This window comes from Lissotriton helveticus, chromosome 7, assembly GCF_964261635.1.
Source record: "Lissotriton helveticus chromosome 7, aLisHel1.1, whole genome shotgun sequence".
NCBI lineage: Eukaryota > Metazoa > Chordata > Amphibia > Caudata > Salamandridae > Lissotriton > Lissotriton helveticus.
The window spans coordinates 1,706,030,435-1,706,045,906 of NC_136068.1; the positions used below are offsets into that span (position 1 = coordinate 1,706,030,435).

Sequence of the window (15,472 nt, forward strand, 5' to 3'; positions counted from 1 at the left end):
ATTCAGGGATAGGTAGAGTTTCAGAGTAGTGAGGCATTTTTAGAGGCCATGGATGGGTGGTCTTTAGGGGAAGTAAGGGTTTTTTAAGGTGCAGTGATGGGGGGATTAGGCGCAGAAAGGCGTTTTTAGGGTTGAAGAATGGGTGGAGTTTTGATGTAAGGAGGGATTTTACGGTTCAGCAATAGGTGGAGTATAACGGTACAAAGGGTTTTTAGGATTGAGGTATGGGTATAGATTGTTGTGGTGAGGTATTTTTAGGGGGCAGTGATTGATGTGTTTTGGGTGGTGAGGGTCAGCAAATTAAAAGTATCTGAAGTTATTGTTTGACAATCAGAATGACATAAATCTGAAATAATATCCCTTGGAAAAAAAAACCTGAACTAAATACCTCCTTCAAATCTATCTGAAAAAGTACGAGCGGCAACCATTGCATGATTAACAAAATAAGCAAGCAAATGCAATTTTGATAAAAAAAGACATTCTATGAATTGGTTTCTCTGTACTGGTAAATGCCATTCATTCTGAATATGTACATTAAATAGTATTGCTGAAATGGTTTCTCGGTTAAGTATTTTATAAAATTGTTGTTGTATGAATCATATACAACCTTTGCATACTACATGCTGGCTTTCATAGATCTTAGTCAATATAGTAAAAGTCTAGTTTTTAAGAATGTTTATGATTGGTTTAACCTTTAACGAATACAATTATACAGCAGAAGTGGCTTAAATGTTGAAACATAGAAGACAAATATCACTGATAAGACCATCCGTACTATCTTTAACCCCATTATCTAGGTAAAATCACTTAAACTGTGGTTCCCTTTGGTGTGAAGTACATTTGACATTCGAACATATACTAATCTTTATGACCATCTCCCTGTTTTATGTGCACACAGAAATGTGTTCTGTGTCATGCGTATATACATGGAATAGAAGTATCTCCCTTAATCTTAATCTAAGGAATTACGCATTCACCCATGCATTACGGGCACACTACATTAGGTGATATTAGCCAAATGTCTCTACTTTGGGCACAAAGAGAAAATGTTGTACTCAGTACACAATATACATGCAATTTATTTAACTGTATTTCCTCTGCTGGAAAGATTGTTGCCATTCCATTAGTGATCATCACCCAAGATATAGGTGAGTCAAAAATTGGTATGGTCTCAAATATCATGATTGGATATAAATGGCGCTAGGGAGTTGTAGATGTCTTACTGGATTAGATGGTTTACACTTCTAGGTGCAATTAGATGTCCTACTTGTGTCAGATGGAGGTGAAAGAAAGAATTCTGCACCAGCGGGTAATGCTTTTCTAAAAAGAATGACTTTCTTCATGAGACGAGTGAAAAGTAATGTAACAATGTACTTACGGCAGAAGCTGTCACTTCTCCACTGGCGAACCTTAACACCAGCTTCTTGGCAAGCCAAAACATAAGATGAAAGCATCTGGCAAAAAACCTTCTGTATTCCTTTATAAAAACAGAAGTCATAAACGCAGTCTTGGAAGAAGCCTTCTGGATCCACCTTGCTATGGCAATCCTGAAAAGGGCCACTAAGGTCCAACAGCATGCCACAGCTGTTCTTGCTCTCCCTCTGCTGGGCTACCATGGACTCCTTATTGAGACATTCTTCAAGGGGCGTCTCCCGGCATCCCTCAACATCTTGCTTTTTCCAGCTGTTTCCAAACACAGCGGGCCTGGACACCACACTGTCACCTCTCATGGTTAAATCATTCCTTTTATCGTTGTCAAAGTTTCCACAAAGCCCACACACAGATTTGGCATATGTGCTAGGGATGGTTAGTGAGAGATGGCTCCACCAGTCAAAAGTTATTTTGAGGCCGAAGTCTGTTTCTATCACTGCAGTCCTACCTTTCCTGTACATCTCTATTTTTCCATTGTCAATGGTGTAAGGGAGGTTAATCAGCAGGCCATTGAGCTGTGGAAGAGAGATCAAGCCAGTATTTGGTAAGACTCACATGGAACATAAACAGAATAAATAACTAATATGGTTTATTGCTTTATTCCAAAGATTGATATAACCTCTTCCTGTTGGTACTTGCACATTTATACAGTCTACACTTTATTTGAATTATTCATGTGTTTTCAATTCCACCAGTGTGCCTCCCTGTTCATGTTGGAATATTTGAGGTCCTCCTCTCTCTCATAATCAACCTCTTCAACAGCTAATCCATTTTGCCACTCATCAGCATGCTTATGTCTCATGATTAATTTACAAAAGCCAGTGTTGAAATCCAAAAGAGGCTGAGACTCACATATAATCAAACAGTGTCAGTGATGTGAATATATTTTGAGAGAACAGGTCTCTGGCAGTCAGGGCATTCTCCTCTACCTCTGCCTATGCAGGCCCCATCAAGCTTTTTCCTGCTCCAGGTCCCTTCTGCCATGCTATGGGCCATGCAGGAGGTCACACTGCACTGTTCCTCTTTGGAGCACATATTTTCTCCTCAATATTTAGCTAATTGTTGTAGTAACTGTTTAGGAGAGCGGCCCCTGATAAAAAGGGGCAGTGCCATGAATACAGTGTCACCGGACCAGTATCGGAGTAGTATCTCATCATTAAAGTAAGGCCATCTTCTGTGACCCTGTACCCTTCCAGGACTCTAAAATTTGGTAGGATGATTTGTTGACTTTATTTAGAAGTGTGTCGACTTAATAATATGCAAATGTATTGCCTTTTGAAATGAATAGGTTAGAGACAATTAGCTCATTTGAGTGCAGACATAGATGGACTCATGCCCTGGATACAGCGTCTGTGGGCCTTGACTCAAGAGTACAAATTGTCATGGGCTCTCCCACACCCTGAGACTGTGGTATCTTCACCATAACTGCCAAAATATTCTGGACTTTTGGTTTGTCATTTTACTTTTCAGTATCGCTGAACTCTAGGAACCGAGGGGTCGATTAGGATGGCGGATGGACAAAGTCCGTCCACCATCCTGTCTGGGGCAGGGACCGTCCACCACAAGGGTGGAGGTACCGTGCCCGGAATTAGCATGCACCCGCCACAGTGGCGGGTGCATCCCACATTTTTAACAATGTGGCCGACGGTGGTGAAAGCACCGTCCGCCGCAATGTAAAAAATGCATGTTGTGCGTTTCACAGCACAACATGACAGGCACCGTGCGGTGCCTGCCATATTGTACTGTGAAACGCAGGGGGGTACCATAGGTACCCCCCATGTGCACCCCCACCCCCCCACCCTTCACCCTGGGGGCCCGCAACAGGCCCCCAAAGCAAAGCCTGTATGCCTTTCCGTGGCGGCATTGCCGCCACGGAATGGCATCTGCATCCGGCCATCGTAATATGGCTGGCAGTGTCTGGAAAAAACACTGCCAGCCATATGAACCCTTTTCCGCCCCAGCCGCAAGGCGATTGGGGCGGAAAAGCAGCGGACGGTGTTTATGTCCGCCGCGTTCCCCCCGCCATTGTAATATGGCATGGGGGAAATTGGTGGCGGACGGATCGCCACCGCCTGCATGGCGGTGGTGACCCGTCCACCATCCTAATCGGCCCCATAGTGACCACAGTGATTTTTGTTGTGTGTGGCACGAACTCTAGAATAAACTACCCAGCCTCCTTAGAACTTCAGAGTAGCGTCAGCCCTCTTTGTGCTATGTGACTCCAAACACTGCTAGAATAATCAAGAACTAGAAGCCTCATGTCACTTCAAAGAACTTCTATGTATCAATGATCTTCAGCGGTAGTTCTGTTAGCTTTGCGTGTTAACTCCTGTCTTCACATCCTAGTACCCTTCATGTTCAACCACATCGGGGATGATGGCTAATAGGGTCCGGGGCACCAAGCTTTCTCTCCTGTGAAAGTTGACCCTTTGTCAGGACGTGCAGGACTAACCATTACAATACTTTTGAAGTTTTCACAAGAGCAGACTCTTTTTGCTATTCATTATCACAGGACCATAAGCCAGCATCCCTGTCCTACCTACTTCTTTTCATATTGTTTCAAACATACTGGTTGGAACTAGTACTGCATCTTTCCAGGGTCAAGGTGGCAGACGGTTGTAAGCATTCTGTTCCGGTCTCAACACCAAGCAAGAGTTTGCTGGGTTCTTATATCAGCTTAAAAAAGGAATTTTGGCCTTACGGCAGCTACAAAAGTGGCCTGAAAACTGGTAAGAGCTATTTAGGTGGGTTTGCAGAAATCTTATTGTATTTTCACTTCCTTTATAACGCAACTTTTACAACGCAAACCATTACAACGCATTGTGCTGGGGGGGGCGCTCTAGGACGGGGAATAGGTTTAATGTACTATCCAACACCTTCCCTACTATCCACGGGGACTGGAGTTGGAATAGTAAATTAAACAATTCACTATCCAGCGCCTAAAAGCATTATGCGTTGTAATGGTATTCTGCTTGTGATAACCCTGTTGCTGAGTTTTACTACCAGTGTCTGCTCTCTCCATCTCATATGATAAGCGAACTCTAAACGATTTTTTTGTTTGCATGGTTTATATATATATATATACATATATATATATATATATATATATATATATATTCACAGCTCCTCTGCCAAACAAAAGTCAGCAAACCAGCACTCGCAGTAAGGAAAACCAAATAGGTTTATTGCACAAAAGGAAAAACGAGTTTCGACACTTGCCTTCGTAGTATTAAAGTATATATTTTACTTTATAGCTGCCAGGTCTGCAGCTGTTCTATCCATTTAGAATTATAGAAGTACTATTTCTATCACGGGTGAATCCAGAGGCATGGACCGATACATTTACATTAACAATAATAACTAAAATGCATTATACTTATAAAAGGCATCTTACCGTCACTCGTCTTGGGAACTCTTTGTTGACCTCAATTTCATTCTCATAAACTTTGAGCTCTACCATTTTAGTATAGGAGACTGATTTACTACTCCTCTTATCATTCTGCACATACACTTCAAAATCCTCCAGTCCTGTGTACAGTTGGCAAAGTCCAGAAAAAAGGTAGACACAGGTGCCCATGAAGTTATATCTGAGCCCATCAAAGGTGATGTAGTGCGGGTCGCCGACAGCTGAGCAGGTACGGTTTCCCACTGGATAACAGTCGAGAATCCCATTCCTTGTTCCACATTGTTCCTCCTGCCTACATTTGCTGTTCTTGCATTCTACGCGTCTGGTTTCTGAATTGCAGAAGCACTCTTTCGTACAATTATCCTTCCAGAACTTCTCATTGGGGTCATAAGAGCGGCCCTCATAGACACATCCACATTCGCTCTGAGGGATGCAGGCACCTTCACTGAGAACAAAGTCTTCGTCGCACTCGCAAGTCTCCACACACGGCCTGGAGCACTCCTCCAAAGAGTCTGGAACACAAGTCTCAGGACAAGCTGAGCCACACGTCTTAAATATGCTGTTGGGTGGACATTCTGGTTCTGCAATGATAAATGTAAAGAGTTAATGCAAAGCATGTGAGAAAACATAATTGTTAACGCAAATCCAGCAAAATTCATGCGTCATGGGTTAACTCAAGTGTTTAGAGTTAGTACATTTAAGATGGGGTATCTTCTGTGAACATGCAAGGGTCCTGTACCTAATGGGCAAGACCAACTTAAGACTAGACAGCAAGGGCAACTCTATACAAGACCTGAAAAACACCAGAATGTGCTAGCTCAAGTGAGCTCTCAACAAATGCACTGCTCAAGAGGTCATACGTCAAAGTGCACCTGAGCATGGTGGTACGTCAGGTCATATCCTCTCTAGGGATAGGATGATTGAGAGTTTCATCTCACCAGGCCCAGTGCTCAAAGATAGATGGGCACTCATGATCAAAGACGTGCGCCTGATGAAAAAGGCCAGGCCTAATGCGCTGGGTACACGGAGCATGGTCAGTACCTTGCCCAATCTCATTTTGGACTGGGTGTGAGCAACTGTTAGATCTGGGGGTCTCTAGTTGGCAATGGTTATCACCTTTGTCCAAATAGGGACCCTTACTTCTAAGTCAGGATAAGGGGATTACACTCCTGCTCACCCCCTTGGTAGCTTGGAATGAGCAGACAGGCTTATCTCAGAGGCAGTGTGTTAAGCATTTGTGAATATACACATTAATACAGTGATAACACTACAGATGGACACAACACAGGTTTTATAAAAATAAGTATTCTTTATATAGACTTAAACACAAGACCACAAATGACACAAATCCTCAACACTACACTTGAGATTACCTAAAAGATGATTAAAGTTTCTTAATTCAAGTTGTTGGTAAATGCGACACAGTTCTCAACAAAGTACCTGGATGCGTAACGCAAAGTAAACAAAAGGCATGTAAAAGGGGTGATGCGCCGGTTCCGTGATCCGGGGGAACGGTTGCGTCCTTCCTCAATGCTTGCGCAGAGTAGGGAACTCGTCGTAAGCCTTACCGGAGCGAAGGTGATGCGTGGATTCTCGGCTTGCGGGCCCGTTGCGGTGCGCAAGATGGCGCCCTGATGCGATGCGATGATCCGGTTGCGATGCGAGAAGATGGTGCCCTTGATGCGGCGATGCGATGATGATGCAATGACGCCCTGGCAGCCTTGTGACGACTCTGTACTTTGGAGCAGAGACAGGCCCTGCGACACGCTTCTCCGGTGATGCGATGGCGACTCCCTCGATGTTGTCACGCTTCTCCGGTGATGCGACAGCCGGCAGCTTCGATGAACACACGCTTCCAGGGAGATGCGGTGAAGGCTCACTTCTCCGGCGTTGCGATGATTTCAGCTGCGGCGGCAACACGCTTCTTCTCAATGCTTCGCGCTTCCAGATCCCACTGGAGTCAGAATTCCCAGCAAGGAAATTCAGGAGGGAGCTGGAGGTGAAGTCTTTTGGCCCTGAGACTTCAACAGGAGGCAAGCACATTTCAAGCCCTTGGAGAATATTCTGTAGATGAAAGTCTTTAAAAAGTCCTTCTCCTTTCCCTTGGCAATAAAGCAACCACTGCAGGCCAACCCAGCAAACAGCAAACTGGCAGAGGGGCAGTCCAAACTCCTGCAGCTTCCTTGGTTCTTTTCCTTGGCAGAAAGATTTCTTGTTCCAGAAGTGATCTAATTTCTTTGGATCAGGGTCCCAATATTTTTACCCCAAAATCCTTTGTTCTCTGAAGGCGGAGAGGCCTCTGCATAGTCCAAACCAGTTCCTGAGCACTTTATTTACATGACTCTCTTCTTCCTTTCACTGTGCAGGGCAGAGACATCAGACGCCCCACAAGAGTTGGAGCCAGATCAGGGGAGGGAAGATACAGCTCTGGAGCACTCTGCTGACATGATTCCTCCTCTCCGTTCTTAGTGCAGGGCAGAGACATCAGACAAGCCACAGGTGGTGAAGCCAGCATTGTAGAGGGAAGGCCCAGCCCTATTCAGGTCCCAGGTGCACTCCTCCCTCCCATCTGGATGTAGATCTCTCTATTCACCACTGGGCTGTCCCAGCCTGTCTCCTGAAATTCCCCAGCCCTGACACTCACAAAACCAGACAAGGAATACACAACCCAGCAGAGGCAGGCTCAAATGGTTAGGCAAGCAAATACCTGCTTTCTAAAAGTGGTATTTGCAAACACAGACTATTAAAATAAACTTTATTAAAAGATGTATTTTATTATTCTGAGTTCAGGCATACTAAATTCGAATTTCTACCATGTTCCCTGAGTCAGTTGGGATCATATATATGTAATAATCTAGCTGCTCATTCTGGACTACGAGAACAGGTAGCCTTCAATAGTGAAAAACTAAAATGGCTCTAATTCACTATTAGAACATGCTACACACATCAGAGCATGTCCTACCTTGCACTTACAATACACCCTGCCCTTGGGCCTACCATAGGGTTTCTAATATGAAGCAAAGGGAAGGTTTAGGGACTGGCAAGTGGGTGCGCTTGGACAAGTCGACATGGTAGAGCTAGACTGCAGACTTTACAAGCTGCTTCTGTGGGTGGCACAACCAGTGCTGCAAGCCCACCAGCAGCATTTTATTTACAATGCCAGTTTCTAAAACAACTAGCATTTCAACATGGAATAGGTTTTTATTTTGGGTAAATAAATTACATTCTCAAAAAAGACGCTTGTTATTTATTTTAAAGGAAAAAAATAGTTTGGCTTTAATCTTTAACCTCTCCCACTCACCTTCATCTGCCCTAAACGTCCAGACAGTCATGAAGCTTATTCAGGACTGGATGAACTGCAACCACCTCAAACTCAACCCGGACAAGACCGAGTTGGTCTTGACCGGAGGTGGTTGCAGTCCGTGGTCCCCTTCTTTCTGGCCCCCGTCCCTTGGTCCCCCTCCACTCCCGGTATCCAAAGTTAAAACCCTGGGGATTTTCTTAAACTCTCAACTCTCTGTCCATTCACAAGTAGGTTCTGTGGTCTCCTCTTGTTTTTTCTCTCTACGAATAATCAGGAAAGTCTCTCGTTTCTTTCTCCCTTCTGCTCTAAAAATTATCGTGCTGGCCATGGTACTATCCCGTATCGATTATGGCAACATAATCTATAATGGGGCCCCTGCCTATGCGATCCGCCACCTGCAGCTGGTGCAGAATCAGGCCTCTCGCCTAATTTATGGCCTACCAAAATTCCATCGGGCCACCCCATTGCTGAAAGCACTGCACTGGCTGCCGGTGAAAGAGCGCGCCCTCTTCAAGCTTGGCTGCCTCACCTTTCAGGCAAGAGCGGGTACTGCCCCCGAGTTCATTTGCTCTGCTATCAACCCGTATCTCCCAGGTAGAGAACTCCGCTCCTCACACATGGCCCTCCTAGCTACTCCTCGGTTCAAAAAACTGAGGGCGGGTGGAGCAAAGTTCGCTGTCCTTGCTCCAGCTTTCTGGAACTCCCTCCCCATTGCCCTCCGAACATCTTCCTCCTATCCTCAGTTCCGGAAGGACCTCAAAACCTTCCTATTTTCACAAGTCCATACTGCCTAAACTCCTCCCACCTGCTGTCGTCCACTGCATTACACATAGCGCCATGAAACCGCTCGGTAAAAGCGCGCTGAACAAATATTTTTAAATTAAAACATTTTTAATCAATATATATATTTTAATTTCTGCTAATTATATTTTGCTCTCCAAACATCAGCTTTTTAATTTCAAGAAACAATCACTTTTGCCAATTGGTCAGATTCTACCTTTCACGCCTGTTTATCATCTTCATCAGATAACAGGGATATCAATCTTATGATTGAAACCTCCACTACCATTGTGAAGTGGATAGTCATAACCATGTCAGGAATTACCACAATAAGTCATGGAAAGATGCCATTGCCCCGAGTATAGAATGGATGTCCACAGTTATTTGAAGTACACCCAGAATGTCAATGGTAGAACAACAGTTTCAAGGCCAGAAACATTTATACCAGGGATCCAAAATGGTGGGAAGAATGTTCACTGTATTTCAATAGTGGACTCGAAGTGTTAGAGAGAGCCAGAACGTTGCCTTAAAACCCCAACAATTTGTGAAGGATAAGCCACTATTGGGCAATTGAAGACATATTGACACCACCCGTGCCGACTGGGTGTCACAAGTAGGCCTATATTATTCCAAGGATACCCAGAATGTGTAATATGTCAAGGGTAACTAATATGTTATCTCAAGAATAGGTCTCTGTTATGTCAAGGAAAGCCCGGATTGTCCCAGCTGGTATGAAAGCCAGTTGTAGTTGGCTTCTTGTCATAAGTCCTCTCACCATATGCGTTTTAGCCATTCACACACCCTTCTTCCTGGTTCTTAAAAATTAAAAAACTAAATAAAACATATGCAGTACATACAGCCAGACAATTAGGTTGAGTGAGTTGAGGGCTTGGTGGGGGAAACCTCGAATTTCTTTTAGGAAAATGTTTTTTAGCCAGACTCGCAAGATGGCGCCCTACTAAGGAGTCGGCCATTTTAGCCTGACGTCCCCTCACTGCTCTAGCCCATGGTTACCTTAGCCCTTAGTCGACTACCGCCCCTTCCTATCTATTCAGATTTCCTAAACTTACACCATATTCGGCCACCTACCCTATGCATCTCCCTCCTCTCTTTTTCTTTGCCCTGTACCTTCTTTTCCTCACCCTTTGCCTACAACACTCCGACCCCTCCACTCGCCTGACGTCCTGGGGCATTTTTTATGGCATCTTCAGTCCTACCCCTGTGGCCCCCTAACCCTCTAGAAATTAATCACATTCGCAGTAACTGGCTTCAACCCAGCTAACCTCCCTCTTCCCCACATCCCTCTCTCTGGACTCATCGCAATCCTCCTGGGCCCTAGCTATTCTTACTCTCTCTGGCGCCCTCCTCTCCGCACCTATCTGCCCACATATACCATGGAACTCACAGGCACTCACACATACAACAGCATCTATCCCCCCGGCCTCACAAAAAAAAACGGCCAAATGGTTCAAACACAATTTGATCAAATCACACCCTGAAACCCTATTCGCTGATCCCTACTTCTCCCCACGCAACGGGCACACAACCATTGACATTATCTTCCACACAAAATGGAGAGCACAATGAAGGAAAGTACTCCTAGCCACATTTACTGTTTCTTCCTCAAGAAAATCGGCACATGGTCTTGCTATTTCTATTGCCCCTTCCCAACTCAGCACCCATCACTATCTACAACAATGGTACTATCCTCATCCAATCCAATGACCGTAGTTTAAATCTCCTAGATAACATATTTCCCATTATTAAAGAACAAGTGGATAATCCCCAAACTGCCTCCCAAACCACCCCCACTACCATTACCCGAGGTGCTACCTCTCTTACTCCAATTGCTTCTTTTACCCCGACTACCCTGATGACCACTCCCACCGATACACCTAGTGGCACCTCACCGAAACATCGCACGCTTCTTCCACCTAACATGGCCGAGACTACATCCGCACCCCCCCCATAGCTATTGAAACCACTCAGGGCACGACCATAGCTCCTCAACCCTCCTACACAACCACTTCCCTCAACATCTCTCCCCTACCCCATTTCTCCCTCACAGCACCACACCCAAAACTGACTCCTCCCAGCTCAACCTACCCGCACCCAGCATGACCGAATCTACATACACACCCCCAACAGCAACCGAACCCACTCCAGAAATGACCATAGCTCCTCCCCCGCTCACAGAACCCCTTCCTTAATCATCTCTCCCCCACCAAATCCCCTCCTCTCAATAACACACCCAATTCGTACTCGTCCCAGTCCACTCAATCCTCATCTAGCCAGACCGAGTCTACATCCGCACCTCCAATAGCAATGGAACTCAATCCGGGAACCACCATAGCTCCCACTCCTCTAACACAACCCCCCTAATCATCTCTCCCCCTACCTCTTCCCCTACTCACAATAAGACAACTATCAAGGATCCACCCATGCCAGCCAGTACCCCACAGCTAAGTCATCTGCATTTTATGGGTCACCCCGTGACCTTTCAGACAACAGTCCACCCTCTGAACTCTCACTGCCACCAACCACACTTCACACACCTGCCCACCACCAACCCACTACTCATTCACCCACATCAACATCCCGCCCACACACACACACAACTGCGCTTACTAACCTACTCACTCCTGTACCAGTCCATACACCCAAACAGCCCACACTGCAGAAACTCACACCCATGTCACTGCCTCCCACTCCAATCATTACCACATCTGACACTAGATTAGATGAGATCATGTCCACTCTTCACTCAATCAAAGAGGATCCCCACGCTTTTAAAGTGATGCTATTGAGACAAACAGGGCTCTCCAGATCCCACAGAACCTGTATACCTAGCAAGCCCCCAACCCATCTACCTTACACCCCCAAACATAATATCCCCAGCTGGAAATCAATACCCTCCCATAACCTATCCTCCCGCCCAATGCGTTCCACCAACCCTTTTTCGTAGAACGATCTTTGCTCTCCTCTACACTCCTATGAACCCTCCTTCATGATTCCTGTTTCTCTCACACACATACACATGCCTTCTATTCCCTCCAACCCTCATAGGCCCTCCACCCATAACAATAGAGGAATCCTCGACAACAATCTTAGTAAATTCCCAATCACGCAGAACTACACCACCTCCCTTGCCACTCCCCGGCTTAAATGCACAATCCTGAACTGCAGATCGGCCTCTAAGCAAGCAACTGACATAGCGGACCGCATTATCTCTACTGACCTGGACCTGATAATTCTTACTGAAACATGGCTTACAGAATCCTCCTCACCTCTCATCGACATCCTAGTACCCCCTAACTATGACATCTTCAGACTGGATAGGAGTGGCAAGACAGGAGGAGGAATTGCATGCATACACCAGAGCAACATCACCGTAAACAGAGCCATATCCCCTGCAACCCCTCGTGCGAATACATATGCCTCGACATCAACAGTAATGGCAAACCTGTCTGTACATTACTCACCATCTATCATCCACCTGGTGACAACCTCATCTTCACAGAACACCTCATGGACATGGTCACAACATACACCGGACGACAAAACACCCACATTTTCCTTGGTGACTTTAACCTCCCCTGGAACGACTTCAACTATACTGTGGTCAACAGTCTCAAAAACGTCCTAGACCTCAACCAAATTTGCAACAGCCCTACACACAATAAAGGCACAACTCTGGACTTAATAATCTCCAAGAACGAGTCCACGCACCTGGAGTCGATTCTCCCCTGTGATTGGTCAGACCATCACATCATCACCTTATCTATCAATGTAACAGTTAAACTCAACTCAGCTCAATCCACAAAGCCTAAAGTATGTGAAAGAGACTGGAAAAAACTCAACCCATGTACGTTACCCACTTCCAGCCACAATCTACTTTTGCCCCCTGCTGGTTCCTCCAACGTCCATGATCTCACCAACCATTACCTCAAATCTATGACCTCGATAATTAACGAATTTGCTCCCCTTCAACTAAAAAGAGTTTCCACAAAAGACTCGAAACCCTGGTTCAATGGTCCAATTAACAAGGATAGACGTTCTCTCAGAACTGCTGAACGCAACTGGAGATCGGTCCCATCTGCCAAGCTCCTCATGACTCTAAAAAGAAAGAGAAATGCATACTAGCAAAAGATCAAGCGCACTAAAGCAGACTTCTTCAGTCACCAACTTGACCAAGCAAGAAATCGACCAAAAAACTTTCTGAATTAATCAAAACCCAATCTAAGGACGCACCTCAACATCCACAAAACCTAACTCACCCACAACCAACATGTGAAGAATTCTCTACCTTCTTTAATCTAAAGACTGAGAACATCAAGAAATATCTCCTCAATGATCTAATTTCTCACTCTTGTCCGCACACCAAAACTTCCCCTCTATCCACAAGTGCAGGTCAACAAATCCCGTCAAAGTTTGTTTTAAAAAACGACGCGGTATGGTCATCCTTTTTACACCTATTCTGAAAACGCTATAGGCAAGTTTCTCAGTGCCCTGAAGCCTGCCAATCACCTCACCGACCTTCTCCCCGCAAATGCGGTTAAAGAACTTACCCCATTGCTTCTTCCTCTCTGGACCAAAATCATCAACAGTTCACTCCTACAAAGTTGCATCCCTGACTCCCTTAAGGTACGGCAGGACTCTCCCATCTTTAAGAAATCCACAGCTGACCCCACGGACCTAAACAACTACCGCCCTTTCTCCAATATTCCCACCCTGGCCAAACGTCTTGAAAAATGTGTTCACCACCAACTGACAAAACATATTGATCGCTTCAACCTTCTCAACAAACACCAATCTGGCTTCCGAGCAGATCACAGCATGGAATCAGCCATGACACACATCATTGATGATGCTCTACAAATACTTGATCAAAACCGAACATGCCTTCTTATCCTACTATACCTCTCATCAGCCTTCGCTACAGTCAAACACAAGAACTTGATAGATCTGTTGAACCACAGAATGGGTCTTTCTGGATCAGTGCTTAACTGGTTTACCTCTTTTCTGCAAAACCGGACCCAAAAATTCAAGGTCAACATCACCCTACCCAAACCCGTTCCAGTTATGCTAGGAGTACCACAAGGGTCCTCGCTATCCCCAACACTTTTTAACTTATTCATGGAACCACTCACAATCTGCTACAAGCCTCCAACGTGCAATTTCACATGTACGCTGACGATACCCAACTCTACCTTAAGATCAACACTCTTAAAGGGATGTATGACGTTACAACGCATACTTTTACAACGCCTACTATTACAAAAATTGCGTGGTAAACGTTGCATACCCCTCTTAAAGACATTAATCTGCTTAACACTACTCTTAAGACCACCCAAACATGGCTGGCAGAGAATCACCTCAAATTGAATGCTTTAAAAACTGAATTCCTCCTAATTGTCTCCCCCCCTGCCCAAGTCCCCATAATGCACGATTGGATCAAACACCTTACAGCACTCAACGTTCAACCAACCATTGTGGATTCAGCGAAATCATTGGGAATAACACGTGATTGCAACCTCAATATGCAGAAACACATTAGTAACGCAACAAAGGGAGCAAACTTTCAGATTCATGCACTGAGGAAGCTGAAACCCTTCCTACCTGCCAATGACCTCAAGATGGCAGTTCAAGCTATAGTTCTACCTCAGCTGGACTATGGAAGGGTCTCGCTATGCGGTCTCCCCAAAGCTACTACAGCTCCCCTAAGAGCCTGTACTAATGCGGCTGCAAGACTCATCACTGACTCAAAAAGAAGGGCCCACATCTCCCCTGACCTTAAATCTCTAAACTGGCTGCCATTTGAAACCAGAATTCACCTGAAAATAGCGTGCATGATGCATAAGGCTTTGCATCACAATTCACCCAGCTATCTCACACAGAAACTCACAATATCCGGTGGGTTAAGATCCACAAGAAGTGCGGAAAACCTCCTACTGAAGCCACAAAGATTCAACAAGAAACAAACATACAAACGATCTTTCTCAGGAATAGCGCCCAGGATATGGACTGCCCTTCCACCGGAAACAAGACTGAACCCCTCCACTGCATCTTTCAAATTGGAAGTAAAAGTCATTCTTATGGCAAAATTCACTTAAACACAGACCTATGATTCCGTGAGAACATCCGTACATGGTATCAAACTAGTCTTCCTAATCAATCTATTTGCCATTACCATGACTCTTCAGTTTGCTTTTTTTTTGCACCATATTACTCTGCTTTTTATTGGCTCAATGATGTTATTTTTATTTGACTTACTTATCTTTACTGTATTACCTTCACTCATCAGGTCGCTCCTGTTCTGCTTCTTACTGCCTTGCTCTATGTTTGCCCTATGGTGTTATGTATACTTCACTGACCTATCTTGTATGTATGCTATAATTATCCCCGTGTACTGTAAAGCACTCTGATACCCGCAAGGGTCTTGTCCGCGCTCTATATAACTCTAAAAATTAATAAATAAATAAATGAATGAATTTTCAGAGGACCTCTTGCTTGCTCAACCCTGAAACTGGAACTATAGAAAATGGAAATGG

General features: G+C 44.9%; 1 protein-coding gene across 1 annotated transcript in view; it reads right to left on the reverse strand.

Moving 5' to 3' along the window:
* The window catches only part of LOC144769651 (IgGFc-binding protein-like), a 1,105,637-nt gene that overhangs the window by 1,047,758 nt on the left and 42,407 nt on the right, over positions 1-15,472 (reverse strand). Inside the window, exons 4-5 of the mRNA XM_078653826.1 lie at positions 4,826-5,418; positions 1,379-1,946 (exon numbers count right to left, since the gene is read on the reverse strand). Coding sequence (XP_078509952.1) covers positions 1,379-1,946; positions 4,826-5,418 — 1,161 coding nt within the window. The remainder of the gene's footprint in view (positions 1-1,378; positions 1,947-4,825; positions 5,419-15,472) is intronic.